The sequence below is a fragment of the Canis aureus genome, chromosome 32 (assembly GCF_053574225.1).
Source record: "Canis aureus isolate CA01 chromosome 32, VMU_Caureus_v.1.0, whole genome shotgun sequence".
Lineage (NCBI taxonomy): Eukaryota > Metazoa > Chordata > Mammalia > Carnivora > Canidae > Canis > Canis aureus.
Window position 1 is genome coordinate 13,056,756 of NC_135642.1, and position 22,726 is coordinate 13,079,481.

At 39.5% G+C, this 22,726-nt stretch overlaps 1 protein-coding gene across 2 annotated transcripts in view; it reads left to right on the forward strand.

Moving 5' to 3' along the window:
• CHP1 (calcineurin like EF-hand protein 1) overlaps nt 1–22,726 on the forward strand; it is a 47,976-nt gene that overhangs the window by 6,982 nt on the left and 18,268 nt on the right. For both annotated transcript variants that reach the window (XM_077880704.1, XM_077880703.1), the window contains 3 exons: nt 3,070–3,142; nt 17,152–17,232; nt 21,689–21,816. In XM_077880704.1, coding sequence (XP_077736830.1) covers nt 3,070–3,142; nt 17,152–17,232; nt 21,689–21,816 — 282 coding nt within the window. The remainder of the gene's footprint in view (nt 1–3,069; nt 3,143–17,151; nt 17,233–21,688; nt 21,817–22,726) is intronic.

The following is a 22,726-nucleotide window of genomic DNA, read 5'->3' on the forward strand; positions in this document are numbered from 1 at the left end:
CAGCCTATGAGATCATGACCTGAGCTAAAAGCAAGAGTCGGATACTGAACTGACAAAGCCACCCAGGCGCCCCAAGCATTCCATATTTTTAAGGAAACCAGCCATAAGCTAACCTTTTTTCTGAAATCTGGAATGTAATACCATACCAGCACTTAGTAAGGAAATTTTCAGAATCATACTTAAATAGGTTTCAATGTCTAGTTCTTTGAGATGATTTAGATTAGAAAGATATCTGATGGTTCGTTTGTTAGTTAAAGGGGTTGGACTAAATGACCACATTCCAGCCAGTTTTAAAATTGTTATCGATAGCTATACATACTTATATATACACATACTGAATTTCTAGAAGAAATTACAAAAAAACTGATAATAGTGTTTGCTTCTGGCAAGGGAAACTGGGGGATTTGGTTGTTAAAGAGACTTCATTTTGTACACTCTTGTACTATTTGCATATTTACTACGTGTATGGATTATTTTCTCAAATTAAAAAAAAGGCACCAGCCTGACTCAATCCATAGAGCTTGTGACTCTTACAGGGCTGTGAGTTTGAGCTCCATGTTGGGTATAGAGATTACTTAAAAATAAAATCTTAAAAAAAACCCCAAACAAATTAGTATAAAAAGAAATACAATTGAATGTTTTCCTTATTAGAAGGAATCTGAAAAATACAGTAGTCTAAGTACTAAAAACTGATCCAGGGGTGGTTGGGTGGCTCAGTTAGTTGGACATCTACCTTTGACTCTGGTCGTGGTCCCAGCATCCTGGGATTGAGCTCTGCATGGGTCCCCTCACCCCCTCAGCAGGGAGCCTGCTTCTCCCACTCTCTCTCCCTGCCTCTTCCCCATGTTCTCTTTTGATGTCAAATAAATAAATAAATAAATAAATAAAATCTTAAAAAAAAAAACAAAACTTATCCAGTGGACTAAATATTCTGCCATTATTAAGAAGTACTCCAAAGCAATATAGAAAAATAATGAGTGAATAAATGAAAAACTATTCCAAGTATGGAAAGTATACAAGTGACTGATATTAGATGGTACATAAAGAAATGAAAACAGTGGTATTGAGATTGTGAACAAATTTTGTTTTTCAAAAAATCTTTTGGGAAAGTTAGTCATTCTTTAACTGACTTATTTTTGTTAAACTAAAGAGAACTTCTGTTCTAGAGCAGTCTTTGAGGCCAGAGGCCACAGCCAGGGTAAACAGGTCAGGTTCCTGAAGAAAATGTCTGTAGCTGCCAGTCAGGAGAAAGGTGGAGATTAGTTAGTGCAGCAGTAAAACTGTACCTCCAGGCTCAGAGTGTAAGGATGATGATGATAATGGCTAATCTGGAGTTCTTACATTGTACTAGACATTTTGCCAAGCCCTTTCCTCTCCTGGACTGATGTAGTTCTCTCCACAGCCCCTTTTGCTCACCCCTAAGTAGGCGGTGGTGTCATGAATGGGATCAATCTGTTACCTGACCCTTACCAGAGAGCTTGGCCGGGCAGTAGGTCCACTCGGTGCCTGGCACCTGCTGGCTCCTTGCTGGCTGGGATTGATTCTTCTCTGCTGTGTTTGGAGAGCTAGTACCCAACAGCCCAGCTTGGAATGAAATCTGATGCTGAAGAATTCACTGCTGCGCCTAGTGTGTCCTCTCGTCGTAGCTCTAGGCCATTCACTTCCTGCTTCTCCCGCTGTGCCCCGGTTTACTTTGTCCCATTGTTCCTAAAGCTGCCAGTAGGTTTTGTTGAACTGGGGGAGGAGGGCTACTATCAGAATGCTTTTAGCCACCCCCTTAAACCCCTAAAGGCACAGTGGAGGACAAAGTCCACACTTAACACACCCTTTTTGGCTCTTGTCTTTTCTTTTTTGATAATTCTCCTTTTTCTTCCCTCCTAGTTCCCATCAGCCAAGAAACTAAACTGTTCCGCAGAAATTCTTTTTTTGTATTTTCAAATTCTTACTGTGTATCTGCGCTTCTTGCCTCATTTTAATGGCCAGCTTGTGCTTGAGTTAAAAAATGAGGAAAAAAAGCTTCCTTGTAGATATCATCTGATGATAACCTGATCTTTTTACAGATTGCCTAATTTGCTTTCTGGGAGCTCATTCCTTTACTGGGAGCTTAGTGGAGCTCATGTAATTACAGAAAAGAGGCTGACATGACCCTGTGATCTTTTACCTAAATGTCAGTTCCTAAGGAAGGAGAAAGCCATGATGGTTGGTACAGGAGCAAACCAGATTATAAAAATAGAATCTGCCTGAAGGGCATCTGGCTGGCTCAGTTGGTAGGGCTTGCAACTCAAGATCTCAGGGTTGTGAGTTCAAGCTCTACCATGAGTGTAGAGATTCTTTAAAAATAAAATCTTTGAAAAAATAAAATAAAATAAAAATAGAATCTGCCCCAGTCTTTAAGTGTCGTCAACCAGCCTGATATTGCCAGCCTGAAACAGCAAACTAATTGGTATGTTTTTAATCAAAGCATCCATTTTCAGAGCTTCCAAGTCAAGTGAAAAGGTCAAAAAAATAAAAGGTGAAAGTTTCACAATTTCCTTTTAAACTAAATTCGGCTTTGTTAATCTTAGCCACTTGACATTTTAAGTGGCTAAATCCTAATGAAAAGCCTAGACTTCATTCCTGAATTTTGAGTGCTTTCAATTTATTTTCTAACTTCTTTCTTCTTTAGCTTTTTAATTTCTTTTTTTTTTTTTTTAAGATTTTATTTATTTATTCATGAGAATATACAGAGAGGAGAGAGAGGCAGAGACACAGGCAGAGACACAGGCAGAGGGAGAAGCAGGCTCCATGCAGGGAGCCTGATGTAGGACTCAATCCTGGGTCTCCAGGATCACGCCCTGAGCCATAGGCGGTGCTAAACCGCTGAGCCACCAGGGCTGCCCCAGCTTTTTAATTTCTGTTTTGAAACTCTAGAAAGGAGTTAGACTTGAGATATCTCCCCATTTTATTCTCTCTGAAGTGTATGGTGGTGTGCTGGGACCAGAAAGGTAGTTGACTTCTGAAGGGCCATGCTTGAGTTCAGTTTGAGTGGAGGGTGACTTCTCCCAATGGGACTAATTTTGTGTTCTTTAGTTTCCCACAGTCAGATCACCCGCCTCTACAGCCGGTTCACCAGCCTGGACAAAGGAGAGAACGGGACTCTCAGGTAGGAAGTTCCCATCTTTTTTCTGGGCCAATGTCTGACCAGGTGCCTTTATCCCCAGGGTAGAGGTGATAGGCATCTAGAGCACAGAGAGCAGGAACCATTTCTCTTCCCTGTCTTTGAGCATCATGGATTCAGAAGGAAATTCAGTTAAGCAGAAGAATGACATTACATTTATCACTAAGTGTCTTCTGCCTTACTCTTAACTCTATTTGGTGGGACGCCCGGGTGGCTCAGCGGTTGAGCATCCGCCTTTGGCCCAGGTCGTAATCCTGGAGTCCCGGGATCAAATCCCATATCGGGCTCCTTGCATGGAGCCTGCTTCTCCCTCTGCCTGTGTCTCTATTTCTCTGCCTCTCTTTCTCTGTCTCTCATGAATAAATAAATAAAATCTTAAAAAAAACAAAACAAAACAAAAACTCTCCTTGGTTTGGGAGTGGTCATTGTTCTGGTCCTGGGAACATCCTTTTGAGAATTTCAGCTCTCTCTGCTTGAGTTTTCCCATGACCTTTCATCAAACATGTTAGCTTTCAGAAGATTGGCTCATAAATAGCAATCCAAGGTGGTCTAGATTGTTTCACCCTCTCCTCTCATTTCCAAATCCAGCCCCATAATCCTAAGGTACACCACTCTGTATATATTAATGTTAGATAAGATATTGAGTGTTTTTGTCTAGAGCAGTGGTTCTCAACTGAGAGCTCTTTTGCCCCTAGGCAACAAAATGCCTGGAGATGTTTTTGATTGTCATGACTGAGGTGTGATGTTGATGTCTGGTATGTAGAAGCCAGGAATGCAGCTAAAAGTCTTAGACAGGACAGCCCCCTGTCCCCCTGCCCACAACAAAGAATTATTCTTCTCTAAATATCAAACATGCCAAAGTTAAGACACTCTGGTCTAGAGTTAATTACATGATTTCAGAGTAATGTGATATTGTTCCACTTCATATTTGACTTATTATAGTCCAATGAAATTTCTCCTTACCATTACCTCCCACCCAAATCTCAGTAGCAAGCTCAGCTTTGACTAATCTAGAATGAAGCTATTAGCTTTTCTAATGGCTGGCAGGAAGCAAGAAGTAGTTTAGGAATTCTTTGGAAGACTTCTAGCACAGTTGTGGGATGTGGTATAAAGGGGGAAGGAATATAGTTGCTAAGCCTTTGTACATACTCCTCAGGCAGAATTGCTAGAGAATGCTGGTAAATCCATAGGGCCAAAAAGAAAAAAAAAAAAATCCATAGGGCCGTGTTTGTGCAGGGCAAAATTTGCTATCACTGGAAGCTGGGATGGACTCAAACTATGCTGTATAGTCATTAATGTCAACAACTATGAATGCCTACCATGTGCAAAGACCACACTGGGCGCTTTTTCTTCTTTTTTTATATTGAGGCAAATACACATAATATAAAATTTACCATTTTAAAGTATGCAATTCATTGGCATTAAGTGCATTCATATTGTTGTATAACCATTACTACTGTCTAGATCCAGAACCTTTTCATCACTCCAGATGGAAACCTTGTACCCAATAAGCAGTCATTTCTAATTCAGGGGCAACCACTAGTCTACTTTTCTTCTCTCTCTGCACATTTCATGTAAAATGGAATCATACAGGGCAGCCCTGGTGGCTCAGTGGTTTAGCACTGCCTTTAGCCCAGGGCGTGATCCTGGAGGGCCAGGATCGCGTCCCATGTCGGGCTCCCTGCGTGGAGCCTGTTTCTCCCTCTGCCTGTGTCTCTGCCTCTCTCTCTCGCTCTATATCTCTAATGAATAAATAAATAAAATCTTAAAAAAAAAATGGAATCATACAGTAAGTGGCCTTCTGTGACTGGCTTCTCTCATTTAACATGGTGTTTTTCGAGATTCTTCAACAATATAGCATGTATCAGTACTTCATTCCTTTTTATGGCTGAATAATATTCCATTGTATGTCTATACTGCATTTTGCTTATCTGTTGATAAGTTGATGGTCATTTGAGTGTTTTACACTTTTTGACTATTATAGTGTTTCTATGTACATTTTTATATGGACATTTGTTTTTTTTTTTTTAAGATTATTTTATTTATTTATTCATGAGTGGCACAGAAAGAGAGGCAGAGACACACAGGCAGAGGGAGGAAAAGCAGGCTCCATGCAAGGAGCCTGATGTGGGACTCGATTCCTGGAATCTAGGATCACGCCCTGAGCCAAAGGCAGACGCTCAACCACTGAGCCACACAGGCGTCCTGTGTGGATATACGTTTTAATTCTCATTCAACTTATACTAAGGAGTAGTATTGTGGGCCATATGGTAATTTTATGCTGAATTTATTGAAGAACACCAAATTGTTTTCCTCAGAGGCTGCACTGATTTACATTCCCACCTTCAATGAATGTATTGAGGGTTCAAACTTCTCCACATCTTCACCAACACTTACTGTCTTTTATTTTTTTATTATTTTTTTTCCTTACTGTCTTTTAATGCTAACTATCTTGGTAGGTATGAATGGTAAATCATTGTGGTTTTGATTTGTGTTTCCCTGCTGGCTATTAATATTGAGCATCTTCTCATGCTTAACCATTTGTATGTCTTCTTTGGAGAAATGCCTATTCAAGTCCTTTCCCTATTTTTTATTTGGTTTGTTTTTTTGTTGTTGAGTGCTGAGTTCTTCCTATATTCTAGATACTAGATCCTTATGAAATATGAGATTTGCGAATACTTTCTCCTATTCTGTGGATTATCTTTTCAATCCCTTTGTAGTATTCTTTTTTTTTTAATTTTTATTTATTTATGATAGTCACACAGAGAGAGAGAGAGAGAGAGAGAGAGAGAGGCAGAGACATAGGCAGAGGGAGAAGCAGGCTTCATGCACCGGGAGCCCGACGTGGGATTCGATCCCGGGTCTCCAGGATCGCGCCCTGGGCCAAAGGCAGGCGCTAAACCGCTGCGCCACCCAGGGATCCCTGTAGTATTCTTTGAAGCACAAAAGTTTTAAATTTTGATGAAGTCTAATTTATCTAATTTCTCTTTTGGTCTGTGTGCTTTTTGATGTCATATCTAAGAAACCATTGCCAAATCCAAGGTCCTGAAGATTATGCCTATATTTTCTTCTAAGAGTTGTATAGTTTTAGCTCTTCTATTTAGGTCGTTGACACATTTAATAAAATATATAATAACATTATATAATACATGTTACATATAAATTTTACATATATATGTAAAATATATGTATATATTCAAACATTTTTTTGCATGTGGATATCTACCGGTCCTAGTACCATTTGTTGAAGGGACTATGTAATTTTGCACTTGAAAAAATAAATCAGAAGTGCCTGGGTAGCTCAGGCTGCATCTGACTCTTAATTTCAGGTCATGATCTCATGGTCATAGGATCAAGCCCCACGTTGGTCTCCAGCCTTAGTGGGAAGTCTGCTTGTGCCTTTCCCTCTGCTTCTCCCCCCACTCGTGCGCGCTCTCTCTCTCTCTCTTAAATAAATAAGTAAAATCCTAACCAAAAAAAGAAAAAGAAAAAAAAAATGAACCAGACTAGAAATATTTTTTTAAGATTTTATTTTTAAGGGAACCCTGGGTGGCGCAGTGGCTTGGCGCCTTTCTTTGGCCCAGGGCGCGATCCTGGAGACCCAGGATCGAATCCCACGTCGGGCTCCCGGTGCATGGAGCCTGCTTCTCCCTCTGCCTGTGTCTCTGCCTCTCTCTCTCTCTCTCTCTGTGACTATCATAAATAAATAAAAATTTTAAAAAAAAGATTTTATTTTTAAGTAATCCATGCACCTAGTATGAGGCTCAAACTCATAACCCCAAGGTCAAGAGTTGCATGCTCTAAGGACTGAGAGAGCCAGGGGTCCCGAAGGTCTTTTTTTTTTTTTAAGTTCTAATACTTGAGTAATTTGCTAGAGTTTGGGATTACATCTCCCTCATAAATTCAGATTTAACCACTGAGTAAAGATATAGAATTCACATTCATTTTTTTTTTTTTTTTTTTTTTTAAGATTTTATTTATTCATTTGAGAGAGATTGAGAGAGCAGGGGAGGGACGGAGAGAGGGGGAGAAGAATCTGAAACATACTCCGCACTGAACACAGAACCTGACTCAGGGCTCTATCCCACGACTCAAGACCATGACCTGAGCCAAAACCAAGAGTCAGATGCTCAACCAACTGAGTCTTCCAGACACCCCCATTTTGAGTCCTTCTCTTTGTGGAAACTGAAAGATATGTAAATGTGTGTGTCTGTTTTATCACTTTCAATTATTTGCTAGAAAACAATGGAAAGACTCTTACAAAGGGAGCTCTTAGAATGAAAACTTTGCAGGTGTCAGCTAGTATTTATTTGTTCATTAAAATCTAGCTAAGATTTGCTCAATTCCTAAAATACCATTTCATACTCTATGGAAAGCCAGTGAGTGGGCTAATTCATTCATTTGATATGTATTTATTGACTGGATGTGCTAGGCACTGTTCTCAATGCTTGTTTCTATGCATTCTTGGTTGGGGAAGAGGTGATAGAAAGCGATGACATAATTTTTTATTTCATAGTTACCTTGATCTAACTAATTTTTTGTGCTCAGCTTTACAAAGCACTAGTTCTTAAATTTGTGCTTTGATCTCCATGTGGTGTGGATTCAAATATGGGAGAAGCCACAAGTCACCTTGAGTAGAAGAAGAAATTATCTCATTATACTACCTAGTAAACAACTAACACATTATACGTAAATCATTTTTACATATCAGGGGTTTCACTCTGGCTTTGCTTCCTGACAATAGCCATCTCTACCTCTGGCCATCTGTTAAATTGTCCTATCCCCTTCCTCAGCCACATCTCTTCTACTCCCTCCAGCCTTAGAGAATCCCTGTGTCACTCTAAAGTCTATAGTATGTGTGATATAGCTCTTTCTAGCCTTATCTGCCAAACCCAGCTCAAGTCCTTTCTTGACCTTTCTAGAACCTATCAGGGTGCTTAGCCAAATGCAAGTGACCAGTCTTTTGTTATCTGGAACAGGCCCAGGTTTTCTTCAGATGGCTTTTAGCAGAAATATTTTCCTTTCTACATTTTCTTCACTTTCCTGATGCTCCATGTCTGTGACCAGAAGCCAAATTCTAGAGAGCAAAAGGCTGTACCATATACTATTCGTAGCATACTTATATTCCTTTTTAATGTTAGTCCCAGTGGGAACATAAAGCAGAAACTATCCAAGGCTTTGGTTAGACATGGAGCTTCTCCAAAATGCTTTCAGAAATTTCCCCCAAAGCAGGATGCCTGGGTGGCTCAGCGGTTGAGCATCTACCTTTGGCTCAGGGTATCCCAGAGTCCTGGGATTGAGTCCCACATCGGGCTTCCTGCATGGAGCCTGCTTCTCCCCTTGCCTATGTCTCTGCCTCTCTCTCTCTCTCTGTGTCTCTCATGAATAAATAAATAAAATCTTTAAAAAAAAAATTTGCCCCAAAGTATATTTTATAGAACACTAGTTTCTTGGTCTACCAATAGGTATTGTATAAAAAGAAGAAAAAAATTATCAGGCAGCCCAGGTGGCTCAGCAGTTTAGCACTGCCTTCAGCCCAGGGTGTGATCCTGGAGACCCGGGATCAAGTCTCACGTCGGGCTCCCTGCATGGAGCCTGCTTCTCCCTCTGCCTGTGTCTCTGCCTCTCGCGCTCTCTCTCTCTGTGTCTCTCATGAATAAATAAATAAAATCTTTAAAAAAAAAAAAAAGAAAAAATTATCAACTAAACTTTATGCAAAGTTTGGTAAGCAAGGTTTAACAGGCTTCTTCTTTTACGGGATTTCCTGGCATCTTTAATATGCTCAAGTGAATTGGGCCCCTTCAAGAAGGGAATTTTTTTTGTTTGTTTTGTTTTTTTAAAGATTTTTAAATTTATTCATGAGAGACACAGAAAGAGAGGCAGAGACACAGACAGAGGGAGGAGAAACAGGCTCCATGCATGGCACCCAATGTGGGACCAGACCCTGGGAATCTGGAATCAGGCCCTGAGCCAGACAGACACTCAACCACTGAGCCACCCAGGCATCCCAAGAAGGGAGTATTGTAAACAGTATTTGCCAGTGATTTGCAGTTTACCTATAGACTCTCTTTTTACATGTATCATCTTTCAGATTGGTATTTCATAAAATATAAAAATATACTATAACCTCACAAATCCTTCAAATGCTGTTATTTTGGGTAACGTGTTTCTACCACTGCTGTTGAAATTGATCTTGATATGGCATCTGTCCTATAAAGGGTCTTGCAGTAATCCTTTGTAGGTCAGGTCAAATGAGAATCTGGTCAGCATCTGAATACAAAGATAATTTCATTAGTTAGAATATCTTTTGTACTGGGGCACCTTGGGTGGCTCATTCAGTTAGGTGTCTGCCTTTGGCTCAGGTCTTGATCGCAGGTTCCTTGGGATCAAGCCCCATGCACGTCACCTCTCAGCGAGGTCTGCTTCTCCCTCTCCGTCTGTGTCCCCCAAACCCCCATGCTGGCTCTTGAGGTTTGTGTGTTCTCTCTCAAATAAATAAGATCTTTAAAAGAAAAACTACCTTCTGTACTGATCTAATGTATGATGTTGGAAGTCAGCATCATGATTACCCATGGTGGAGGGTAGCAGTTAGAGACAAAAGGAGCGTGAAGGAGGTGTTTGGGGACAGATCATAATCTGTTTCTTGATTTGGGTACTGGTTATAATCTTAACTTGGTTGAAATTCATCATGCCATATACTTGTGATTTGTACTCTTTTCTATGTCTCTGTTATACTTCAGTAAAAGTTTACTTTTAAAAAATTCCCCTTTTGAAAAAAAAATTCCCTTTTTGAGCAATTTTAATATTGACTCTGTCAGATAATACTTTTTCTCAAATTTTACCATGATGAAAAATGTTTCTGGATATTAAATCATGCAGGTTAAATTGCCTACAGGGGATAGTGCAAACCAACTAAACTCTGCAAGTAAGTTATTATTGAAAATTGCTAGTTGGCTATATTGTTACATATCACTTAAGAAAGGATTACCTATAAATTTCAGGAGCTTGTGTCCTGAATGATAGCCATTTATTTCCTCAAACACTGAGTGCTGCTTTAAAAAAAAAAAATTTTTTTTAACACTGAGTGCTTTTGAGTTTCACTTTCTTGTTAGTTTATCCAGAGGACAGATGATTTCAGTGTCCTGCACGATCACTTGCTTTGTTCACACTTGTATCAGTCATATCAGAACGAAGTTTCACAGATGAGAACTGTTATGCCAGTCTAATTCTCACCTTATAATAGATAATCTTTTTTTTTCCTTTGCCAGTCTAATTCTCACCTTATAATAGATAATCTTTTTTTTTCCTCTCTGAAACATTCAAAGAATCTCCTTTTGATGTTTTGAAACCTCACAAAAATGTACCTTTTTGTGGGTTATTTTTCATTATTCATTGCTCAGTGTTAGATGAATCTTCTCACTCTAAAAATTTGTCCTTTAGGGGCACCCGGGTGGCTCAGTTGGTTGAGTGTGTCTGCTTTTGGCCCGGGTTGTGATCCTGGAGTCCTGAGATCAAGCTCCACATCGAGCCCCTGCATCATCGGCTCCCTGCTCAGCAAGGAACCTGCTTCTTGCTCTCCTTCAGCCTGCTGCTCTGCCAACATATGTGCTCACTTGCTCGCTTGCTCTCTCTCTCTTTCTCTCTCTCTGACCAAATAAATGAATAAAAAATCTTAAAAATATGTCCTTTAGCTGGGAAGTTTTCTTCTGTTATTTCTTTTATTATTTTCTCTTCCTTTTTTGATTTTTATGGCATATCTATTGGCTAGTTATTGGACCACAAGACAGCTTTTCACTCATAATTCCTGACTGTTTGACTTTTTCCTTTGCTTTCTGGAAGAAATCCTTGAATTTTTTTTTTTCGGTCCTTTTGACGAACTTTCTTATTAGTCCACAGTCTTATTTTTAACTTCTAAGAACCTTTCTTGTTCTCTGATCTCTGTTCTGCCATAGTAGCTTATTTTTGCTTTATAGATGCAAAAATCTATCAAGTGTCTATTGAATTACTTATTAGAATCTTTCAAAACTTTCTTGTGTTCCCTGAATTATCATTATCTCCATTTGTCTCGATCCTACTCTTTATTTTTTTTATTTTTTATTTTTTTTAAAGATTTTATATTATTTATTCATAGAGACAGAGAGAGAGAGAGAGAGAGGCAGAGACACAGGCAGAGGGAGAAGCAGGCACCACACAGAGAGCCCGACATGGGACTCAATTCCCGGTCTCCAGGATCACGCCCAGGGCTGCAAGCGGCGCTAAACCGCTGCGCCACCGGGGCTGCCCCATCCTACTCTTTAGTGGTATTAATTTTCCCAAAAGATCTAGTGAGCTTTGGTTGTCCATTCATATTTATGAAAACACCTGCATGGACTACTGTAGAAAACTGGCATAGATTTGTTTGTGGTTGGTTTCTCCACAGGTCTTTCCTGGATAGAAGGGCTGACTTCAAGCCCTCTATTCTCTGAGCAGGGCTAGTAAGTTGGTAGACTTCCCTTTAGGGTATGTCGTCAAGGAGGAAAGGAACAGATTTATGATATTCTTTCCCCAAATAAAAGGACTGTTCTTTGGAGGCCACCTCCCGTATTTGGTTGCTGCCCTGTCCAGGTAGGTCTTCCCATTTCTTTCCGAAACACTTCTCCACTTTTTGCCTTGGGACAGATGATTTTATATTCTTAGGATAGCAGCAGGCAGCTGGCCTGTTCTTTAAAAATTCCTTTAATTAATTATTCTGAATGCTTATTCCCTTACCTGGCACCTTAGTGTGGTACCTTGTTGAAATTCTGCAAGGAGAATGGTTGTTAACTCTGCCGCAGCCTTTTCATGGGCCCTCTACTAGAGTGACCTAATTGTCACTGTATTTGCATTTATTTTCTGACTTCCAGAATTTGTCACAATCCGTTGTTTACTAGCACACTCCTTCCACCCTGGTTGTTTATGTCAGGGATATATTCCCATTTGTATGTTTCTGCTGACATTTCAGGGGGTTTTAGAGAATGAGAGAATGTAAATGTGTACATGCCCACTGCCACTGTGTTCAACCAAAAAAATCACATACAGCCTTGCAGATTAGCCAGTCTGACCCTGGAATGCTAAAACAACTAGCAAAGACTGGATTTGGCACCTTTTGACATTTTACATTAAAACAATCCAATCAAGACAACAAAATTCTATTTTTAATTAATTAATTTTAAAAAGACTTTTATTCATGAGAGACAGAGAGAGAGGCAGAGACACAGGCAGAGAGAGAAGCAGGCTCCATGCAGGGAGCCCGATGTGGGACTTGATCCTGGGACTCCGGGATCATGCCCTGAGCCAAAGGCAGATGCTCAACCGCTGAACCTCCCAGGCATCCCACAAGTAATAGACTTTAATATCCTCATTATGTATATGTCATCTCACCATCGGCCCAGGTCCTGAAATATAAAGTTAGCTGTGAGACTGATTTTTCCAAGAGAAGGAACCTCCACATAGTGAAGATCAGCATAGAGGGCTGGCGCTTCTGGTTACTAAAGGTCTCTCAAACATTTCTGTGCCTATGAAGGTCTGGAAAACCACTCTTCATGGGGAATTTCTTATCCACAAATAATTCTGTTAAATGTGATTCTGTTCTCAGACTTCCCTACTTCCAGTTAAAATATCTTTTCTTTTAAGATTTTATTTATTTATTCATGAGAGACACAGAGAGAGGCAGAGGCAGAGGGAGAAGCAGGCTCCATGCGGGGAGCCTGATGTGGGACTTGATCCTGGCACTCTGGGATCACTCCCTGAGCTGAAGGCAGATGCTCAACTGCTGAACCACCCAGGCACCCCTAAAATATCTTAAGATATCTTTGAGGGGAATAAATATCTTTTATTTTTTATTTATTTTTATTTTATTTTAATTTTAATTTTTTTATTTTTTATTTTTGGGTCAGTGCCCGTGGAATAAATATCTTTGAGGAAGATTTTCCTAAGTATGCTATAAGGTAGAATATAATATTGACATGCTCTTTTATGAGTGCACATTTTGAACAAATCTTACTTGTGTAAGGGCTGCTTGGAGTATATATTTTTCTCTATTAAGTTAGTAGACAAATTTAAGAAGCTTAGTTTTAGAAAAATTGCCCAGATGATATCCATTCTACTATAGAACAATTAATAATAATAAACTGTGTATTGTTTAGGAGTTTACAAGGATTGTTTTATACTGTTTATTTATTTACTTCATTCATTCATTCATTCATTCATTCATTTATTCATTCATTCATAAGAGACATAGAGAGAGAGGCAGAGACATAGGCAGATTGAGAGAAGCAGGCTCCCTGCGGGGATGAAGACCTGAGCCAAAGGCAGACGCTCAACCGCTGAGCCACCCAGGTGCCCCTGTACTCTTTCATTTTAAGTTTGATACCATCAACAGTATTCCTCTTGGTCTTATAGAACTGCATTGTATATACAATCTAAATTGCAAGAGTAGAGTTTTGTGGGGTTTTTTTAAGTGTTAAAGGACAGGTTTAGGTCTTACTGACGTTGGAATTTCAAGACTGGATCCCTTTTAAGACTGAAGTTCAGGCTAGGTTATACACTCACCACCTGATACTAGACTAGACCCAGTATTTAAACTGTGCCTTTTCCTCAGCTAAAATTACTCCAGCTTGTTAGACATTAAGCTGAAGTATGTGGCTTTGCAATTCAAATGATCCTTAATCTTCATTTAAAAGAAAGTAGTCATTGTTTCTTAACCTCTGTCAAAGAAGAGGAACCATTTTTGGTGATAATGTGGACTTTGTATTACTGGAATGTATTATGTAATAAGAGCTTAGTACATGTTTGTTGAATTAAATAATCAGGACTTGAGTAATTATCTTTTATCATCTTAAGCAATGGCTTCTTCTGATTCATTCACTGATGTAAACATTACCCTAAGTGATCAAGGAAGATTAGAATCTAGAGTTATTTCAGAGCTTTGTACTCAGTCCCGTAGGTCAGTTTCTACCTACGTGTCACTACCGGATGTGCTGGAGATGAGCTTCTTGAATTAATTCAGGACCATCTAAATGTCAAACCATTCTAAGAGAAACAGAGTATTAATATTAAAGGCTTCTGGATAAAAATAGGAACAATTTCATTAGCATTTATTAATTTTTTTAAAGATTTTATTTATTTATTCATGAGAGACACAGCGAGAAAGAGAGGCAGAGACACAGGCAGAGGGAGAAGCAGGCTCCATGCAGGGAGCCTGATGCGGGACTGATCCCGGGACTCCAGGATCAAGGTCTGGGCCAAAGGCAGGTGCTGAACCACTAAGCCACCCAGGGATCCCCTTCATTAGCATTTAGTACAAAGGGGACAGAGAAATAAATGTTCTCTCTTCTGTTAGTAAAGGTCTTGAAGGCAAGAATCGGGTTTATTTGAATTTTATTTTTATTTTTCTCCTTTTTTCTTTTTTGTCTGGAAATAATTTCAAATTTAAAGAAAAATTCCAAGAAGAATACAAAGAAAGTCCACATACCTGAAATCCAGATTTACCAATTGTTAATATTTTGCCACATACTTCAGTGTGACATTGTTGTGTCAAAGTCAAGAAATTTAGCGTTTTGGGCAGCCCTGGTGGCCCAGCATTTGGTGCCGCCTTCAGCCTGGGGTGTGATCCTGGAGACCCAAGATCGAGTCCCATGTTGGGCTTCCTGCACGGAGCCTGTCTGTCTCTCTTTCTTTCTCTCTGTCATGAATAAATAAATAAAATCTTAAAAAAAAAATTTAGCATTTTGATATAGTACTATTATATAATCCCATATTCTGTACGGCCTGTTTTTATAGTACTATTATATAATCCCATATTCTGTACGGCCTATTCTGTTTTTACCTCTTGGCTCAGTAATGTCCTTTGTAGCAATGTTTTTCCTAGTCTAGATTGTGCATTGAGTTTGGTTTTGTATGTCTCTTTAGCCCCATTTGATCTGAAACAATCCTCTGCCTTTCTATGCCCTTCATGACATTCATTTTTTTGAGGAATACAGCACAGATATGTAATAGCTTTATATTCTTGGCACAAAATATCAACTAAGATGTTTTTAGAAAATACTTACTGAACATTTTTGGGAGAGTACCTTTGAGGAAGTTTAATATGGGAAAGAAGTATGTGCGTGTGTGTCTGTCTGGTTTTAAAGATTTATTTATTAAGGTGTATGGGTGGCTCAGTTGGCTGAGAATCTGCCTTTGCCTCAGGTCATAATCCCAGGGCCCTGGGATCTAGCGGAGGAGTCAAGCTCCCTGCACAGTGGGGATTATAAAATAAAACAAAAAATAAAAATTTTCTTTGGGCAGCCCTGGTGGCTAAGTGGTTTAGTGCCACCTTCAGCCCAGGGCCTGATCCTGGAGACCTGGGATCAAGTCCCATGTTGGGCTCCCTGCATGGAGCCTGCTTCTCCCTCTGCCTGTGTCTCTGCCTCTCTTTCTCGCTATGTCTCTCATGAATAAATAAATAAAATCTTAAAAAAAAAAAGATTTTATTTATATGAGAGAGAGAGAGCATGCATGAGCAAAGGAGGAGCAGAGGGAGAGAATTTCAAACGGACTCCCCACTAAGTGCAGAATCTGATGCAGCTGGATCCCATGACCCCGGGATCATGACCTGAAGTCGGATACTTAACCAACTAAGCCACCCAGGCACCCCAAGAAGAGTGGTTTGGGGGTTTTTTATTTTATTTATTAAGATTTTAAAAAAATTATTTATTTGTGAGAGAGGCAGAGACATAGGCTTAGGGAGAAGTAGAGGGAGAAGCAGGCTCCCTGTAGGGAGCCCGATGCAGGACCCTGGGATCATGCCCTGAGCCAAAGGCAGACGCTCAACCACTGAGCCACCCAGATGCCCCAAGATTTTATTTTTAAGTAATCTCTACACCCAACATAGGGCTCAAACTCATAACCCTAAGATCAAGAGTCACACTCTACTGACTGAGATAGCCAGGTGCCTCAGAAGTGTGTTTTTTATTTTTATTTTTTAGAAAAAAGAACATGTCCTTTGACTTAAATTTAGATTTATTTTTTTTTTGTATTTTTTATTTTTTAATTTTTATTTATTCATGATAGGCACACAGTGAGAGAGAGAGAGGCAGAGACACAGTCAGAGGGAGAAGCAGGCTCCATGCACCGGGAGCCTGACGTGGGATTTGATCCCGGATCTCCAGGATCGCGCCCTGGGCCAAAGGCAGGCGCCAAACCGCTGCGCCACCCAGGGATCCCTAAATTTAGATTTAAACCATAGTTCTGCCACTTACTAGCTTCTGTACTTTATCTCACTCTCAGTTTCCTCAACTCAAAGGGTACAGATAAAATGTTGGCTTGAAGAAATTAGATAATGTGTATAAACAGAGTGCCACGTGATGTGTATACAGTGAATGGCAGCTAATAATATTCATTTCAGCATAACTTACAAGTTGAGAGAGGATGACTGCTCTTGCAAGGTTCCAGGCTTAAATACTTCTCTAGCTCTGAGTCTGTAGAAGACAATGGAGAAAAAGCCAGATTCAGAGCATGGAAATATGGAAATTGTCACACTTTATTATTTCCTTGGACATTGCCTAAGAATTCCTTGGAATTCATAGTTGTTGTAGGTCTTACAGGGGTACAGGATATTTGCTAACCATACATAAGCTCTGTGGTTTGCATTGCTGTTCACTCTCAAAACTTAATAACTAAGTACAAAATGGTAATGTTCAAGGAATGATTTACAGGGACTGCTCAGTATTTGCTTGTCAGTTGTTTTATTGAAGTAACTTGTGTGCCGAATTCCCTGGAATGTAGCATAGTCAAATCTGGCTTCTTCCACTCCTGAGTTGGTACAAGAAACACTTGGCACCTACTAAAGTGCTATTCTTTGCAGTTATTTGGTGTAATTTGCCACAGAAGTAAATTCCATGAGGTAATATTCTTGCTAGGTTGTACTCTTGCATGACTGAATGAGTACATGCTAAGGGCCAGTATTTTTTTAACTCAAGGTGATTTTTTGGCAGCCGGGAAGATTTCCAGCGAATTCCGGAACTTGCCATCAACCCACTGGGGGACCGGATCATTAATGCCTTCTTTCCAGAGGGGTGAGTCTGTGAGTTGTTGGCTTCCTTTCTTTTTTTTTTTTTTTTTTTTTTTTTTTTGTTGTTGTTGTTGGCTTCCTTTCTGAGGCAAGTCTGGAATAATGTCATTGGTTGGGTTATTTTAGATCATGATCCTACTGATTATATTGAGCATTCTTAACTTGATCATATATAGAATATCTCTTCAAATAGGTATATGAGCCTATTTTCAAAATTTTGTCCTTTTTTTTTTTTTTTTAAGATTTTATTTATTTATTCATGAGAGACACAGAGAGAGAAAGGCAGAAGAGACACAGGCAGGGGAAGAAGCAGGCTCCATGCAGGGAGCCCGACATAGAACTCGATCCTGGTCTCCAGGATCACGCCCTGGTCTGAAGGCGGCGCTAAACCGCTGAGCCACCTGGGCTGCCCTCAAAATTCTGTCCTTAATCTCTGTTTACCCTTATGTAAAACAAAAAATGTTTTAAACTTTTATTTGGAAATAATTTCAAATTTCTAGAAAAGTTGCTAAAACTTGAAAATAATAGAAAGAACTCCTGTATGTCTTTTACCCAGACACATCTATTGTTATATCATTAACATTTTGCCTCAATGGCTTATGTTGTCTGTCTCTCTATTCAAGTCAATGAAAATATAGTCAAGTCACATACATAATTATAAATTTTCTAGTACCCACATAAAAGTAAAAAATAAACAAGTTAAATTAACTTTGTTAATATATATTTTATTTATCCAATATATTTAAAATATCATTTAATATATAATCAATATTTTGGGACACCGGGTGGCTCAGAGGTTGAGTGGCTGCGTTTGGCTCAGGGTGTGATCCTGGGACCGAGTCCCACATCGGGCTTTGTGCATGGAGCCTGCTTCTCTCACTGCCTATTTCTCTGCCTCTCTCTGTGTCTCTCATGAGTAAATAAATGTTAAAATATATATATATAATTAATATTTTAAATTACTAATACATTACTTTTTTTAACATAAAGTCTTTGAGATCTTTTTTGTTTTTTAAGATTTTTATTTGTTTATTCATGAGAGACAGAGAGAGAGAGAGAGAGAGAGAGAGGAGAGGCAGAGACACAAGCAGAGGGAGAGGCAGGCTCCATGCAGGGAACCTGATGTGGGACTTGATCCTGGGACTCCAGAATCATGTCCTGAGTCAAAGGCAGGGGCTAGGGATCCCTGGGTGGCGCAGCGGTTTGGCGCCTGCCTTTGGCCCAGGGCGCGGTCCTGGAGACCCGGGATCGAATCCCACATCAGGCTCCTGGTGCATGGAGCCTGCTTCTCCCTCTGCCTATGTCTCTGCCTCTCTCTCTCTCACTCTCTCTCTCTCTCTGTGACTATCATAAAAAAAAAAAAAAAAAAGGCAGGGGCTAAACTGCTGAGCCACCCAGGTGTCCCAGAGAATTTTTTTTTTTTAAGATTTTATTTATTTATTTGCGAGAGATAGCATGAACAGAGGGGAGTGGCAGGCAGAGGGTAAGGAGGGAGAAACAGGCTCCCCACTGAGCAGGGAGCTTAACATGGGGCTCCATCCTAGAACCCTGGGATCATGACCTGAGCTGAAGGCAGACGCTCAACCCACTGAGCCAACAAGGCATCCCGATATCAATCATATTCCAATTTTAATCTCCTTTATGTCATTTTCCTCTCATCCAGTATAGGATCCAGTCTGGGTCAGTTGTCATGTCTCTTTGGCTTCCTTGAATGTGGAACATTTCCACAACCTTTATTTTTCTTTTACAATATTGGCTAAGGATACAGTCCTCTCTACCACACACACAAGTTTGTTGAATAGATTTGGATTTGTGTAATGTAGAACTAAGCTTTTTTTTTTTAAACTTATTTATTTATTCATGAGAGACATATATATATAGAGAGAGGCAGAGACACAGGAGGAGGGAGAAGCAGGCTCCACGCCGGGAACCCGACGCGGGACTCAATCCCGGGACCCCAGGACCACGCCCCAGGCCAAAGGCAGGCACCAAACCGCCGAGCCACCCAGGGATCCCCTGATATGTTTCAGTACCTAATACACTGACTTCAGAGTACTGAGTAAATATTTATTGATTTGATTAGGTACCTTTTTCTGAATAAAGCTTATCATATTATATTAAGTAATCTCTTTAACAACTTCTTCCTGGTTCCTCAAGACTTATCTGTATGACCCAAAGGACTTTAAAAAGTTCAGTGGTTGCCAATTTTTTAATAATGACACTAAGTGTCAGTGAGGATATTATCAGATAAAATGGAGAGGAAATTTAAGAACTCTGAACTGAGAACAAAGGAATTTGCAAATTGAAAAGTTGGGCATTCAGTAAAGCTGAGTGACAGAGCAAGAAGAGTAGCAGCAGCTAGTTTATGTGAAGACAGGAATCGAATCAAACTGACACTTGCTGTCTTCGCATTCATGTTGACCATGAGGAATCTCTTGCCCATCTTCATTTTTCTCTCCATAAACTACCCTGTTTGTTTCAGGTGTGTTTTTTTTTTTTTTTAAATATTTATTTATTTATGTATGATATTCACAGAGAGAGAGAGAGAGGCAGAGACACAGGCAGAGGGAGAAGCAGGCTCCATGCACCGGGAGCCTGATATGGGATTCAATCCCGGGTCTCCAGGATCGCGCCCTGGGCCAAAGGCAGGCGCTAAACCGCTGCGCCACCCAGGGATCCCTCAGGTGTGGTTTTTATGCTGAATTCTTGAGTTTTTTTCTACTTCCTCCTTAGCCCATGCAGAGCATTGACCCTGTCCAGAGATAACTTTCACAACTATGGTTTGTGTCCAAACCTTTTGCAATGAAAAGTAAACCCAGTAGAGTCTTTTTGCCAACATTTTTTTCCGAGTTCCATAGTAACCATTGGTTATTAGAAAAAGCAAACGTGGGAAGCTTTTTGATTACAGTATCGCTTGCTGTCCTGTGCAATGTTCTGCTAAGGACACTAGGCAAGTGTACATGAGGAAGCCCACACAGGGCTGCACCACTAAACTCTTAGCAAGCTGCCCTTCTGCTCCCTGCTGTAATAAGATACAGATAGTCCATTTCTGGGTTTTTTGTTTCTTTAAAGTTGTGCAAGTGGAATTTTTTAAAATGAGATTTGAAAGTGAAGTATTGGCATTTTGTTCCCTTTTACTCAGAGATGTATATCAGTAATATTTGTACTCATTAATACGTTGTTCTGGCATATGACTTAAATCTCATTCCACATTATTCCTTAGACCTACTGCTACATTAGCAATATAGCTAACTTGAGAAACTAACAGTCATTCCTTTGAGTACAGTGGGCTCATGACCTAGCTTTTGAACTCTACCCTTAGAAAGTCTGATCTGTGTGTCTGCCTGGCATTTAAGAGACCTGACATACCTCAACTATTCAGTGAGGCAAGGAAAAACTGGGATTTACTTTTAGGCCACATGAACCAGGCAACCTATTCTTTCCACGACTGCTATAAATAAAGAACTATGTCATGTGGGATATTCTTTTTTAATACTAAAGAATGTTGTTCATTCAAGTTTTAGAATTATTTCTCATAGGTTTACTGATTGTGGCATGGTAGAAAGATTTCCTCAAAAAAAAAAAAAGAAAAAAAAAATGAAAGATTTCCTCTAGTCTTAAATACCAGAAAAGCTTTCTACATAAGTCTTCTAAACATTATGATCATGAGAAATAGGAAAAAGATCTATCCAACTACGAGGGGATAATAAAATCATAAGAAACACAATTATTTTGCAGACATTTAAAATATTTCAAAGTGTTTATATTGATTGGAGACATGCTTAAAAGTTTTAAAAAGCAGGATAGAAAATTGTATATGCAGTATATTCACAGTTATCCAAAAAGCTTAGAAAAATAAATGGAAAAAATATGTTAACAATAATTGTAATTGATAGAGCTAAGAGTGTTATTTTTCTAGTTCCCCTAAATTTCCAAAAATGTATTTATTGCTTTTATAACAAACTATTTATTTTAAAAGCTGCATTTCCATAGGATACTTTGACCTTAACATATCACTAGGCGTATGTGACTGCAGGGGAAACATGATTGGTGGCTGAGGCTGAGGAGTCATTGGGTTGAAATAGCTAATTTAATGCTCCCTGTAGAGTTTGAAGCAGTGAATTCAAGTCCTGGCTTGGCTGTAATGTACCTGGTGCTATTTTGAAATCCTTTTTGGGAAAAGAGCTATAAGGAACTTTAGTAGGTGACTGTGTTGAGTTCTGTTAACCTCTCTAAGTCTGGTTAATCATTTATAATGTGGGAAAAATAATACCTGCCCCACAAGGTTGGGGTGACACTTAACAAAGGTATTTTATGAGCCCTGAAGAATCATGCATATGGGGAAAGATCTCATTAAATGGACTTTCAGGCCACTCTAGCTAAAACTGTTGCCCGTATATTATTGAGTTAAGAATCACCCCGATTGAGATGGTGTTCTTTTTATTCTGTTTCCCAATCAGAGAGGACCAGGTAAACTTCCGTGGATTCATGAGAACTTTGGCTCATTTTCGACCCATTGAGGATAATGAAAAAAGCAAAGATGTGAATGGACCAGAGCCACTCAATAGCCGAAGCAACAAACTGCACTGTAAGGAGATAAAGTTTTCTGGCTTAAAATATTTGCTTTCATTCCTTACAAATCATTTATTTACTCATTCCTTCATTGAGCGAGCTTTTACAAGAGCATAGTGATGAAGAGCTCAAGACTGTGGAATTACACTGACTGGGTTTGATTTCCAGCTCTGCCTCTTTTTGGTCATGTGACTTGGGGCAGATTATTTAAAATATTTGGGCCTTGGTTTCCTCTTCTGTAAAATGGGAAGTTAAGGGGTTTCACATAAGGATGTTGTGATGATTAAATTAGTTAAAATATGTCGAATACTTGAAATAGTGCCCAGGAGTAAGAACTTAGCAGCTAATATTATCTTTAAAATTCAGAGAATGCTTACCATGCACCAAGCAGTGTAGTGAGTCCTAGAGCAACAACAGTGAATAAGACCTAGCACCATCACAAGGAAGAATGGCCGTGCTCAGCCTATTTTAGAATTTGATGGATACTGGATAGGAGTTAAGTAGGAGTAGACAGCTGGCTTAGTGCAATATTTAACTTTTGTCCCCCTGCCTCTTGCCTCCTTTCCTTGGCTATGAGATTGCTCAATCCCTTACAACACTTTTCCAGAAATTGAAATTGAACTTCTCTTTTCATTCAACACAAGTTAAAATGGAAATGTATTACATTGATTGAACCCAGGCTTCTCTTACAAGAGTGCACAGTGATGTACAGAGAGATCTTTGAAGCCACAGAATAAATGGGACCCATCAAGTTGTTATTGGATGACTTAAAGAAAAATAAAAAGCTGTTTGTTTTTTTTTAAGATTGTATTTATTTATTTGTGAGAGACACAGAGAAGCAGAGACATAAGCAGAGGGAGAAGCAGGCTCCTTGCAGGGAGCCCGATGTGGGACTCAATCCCCAGACCCAGATGCCCCAAGACTTA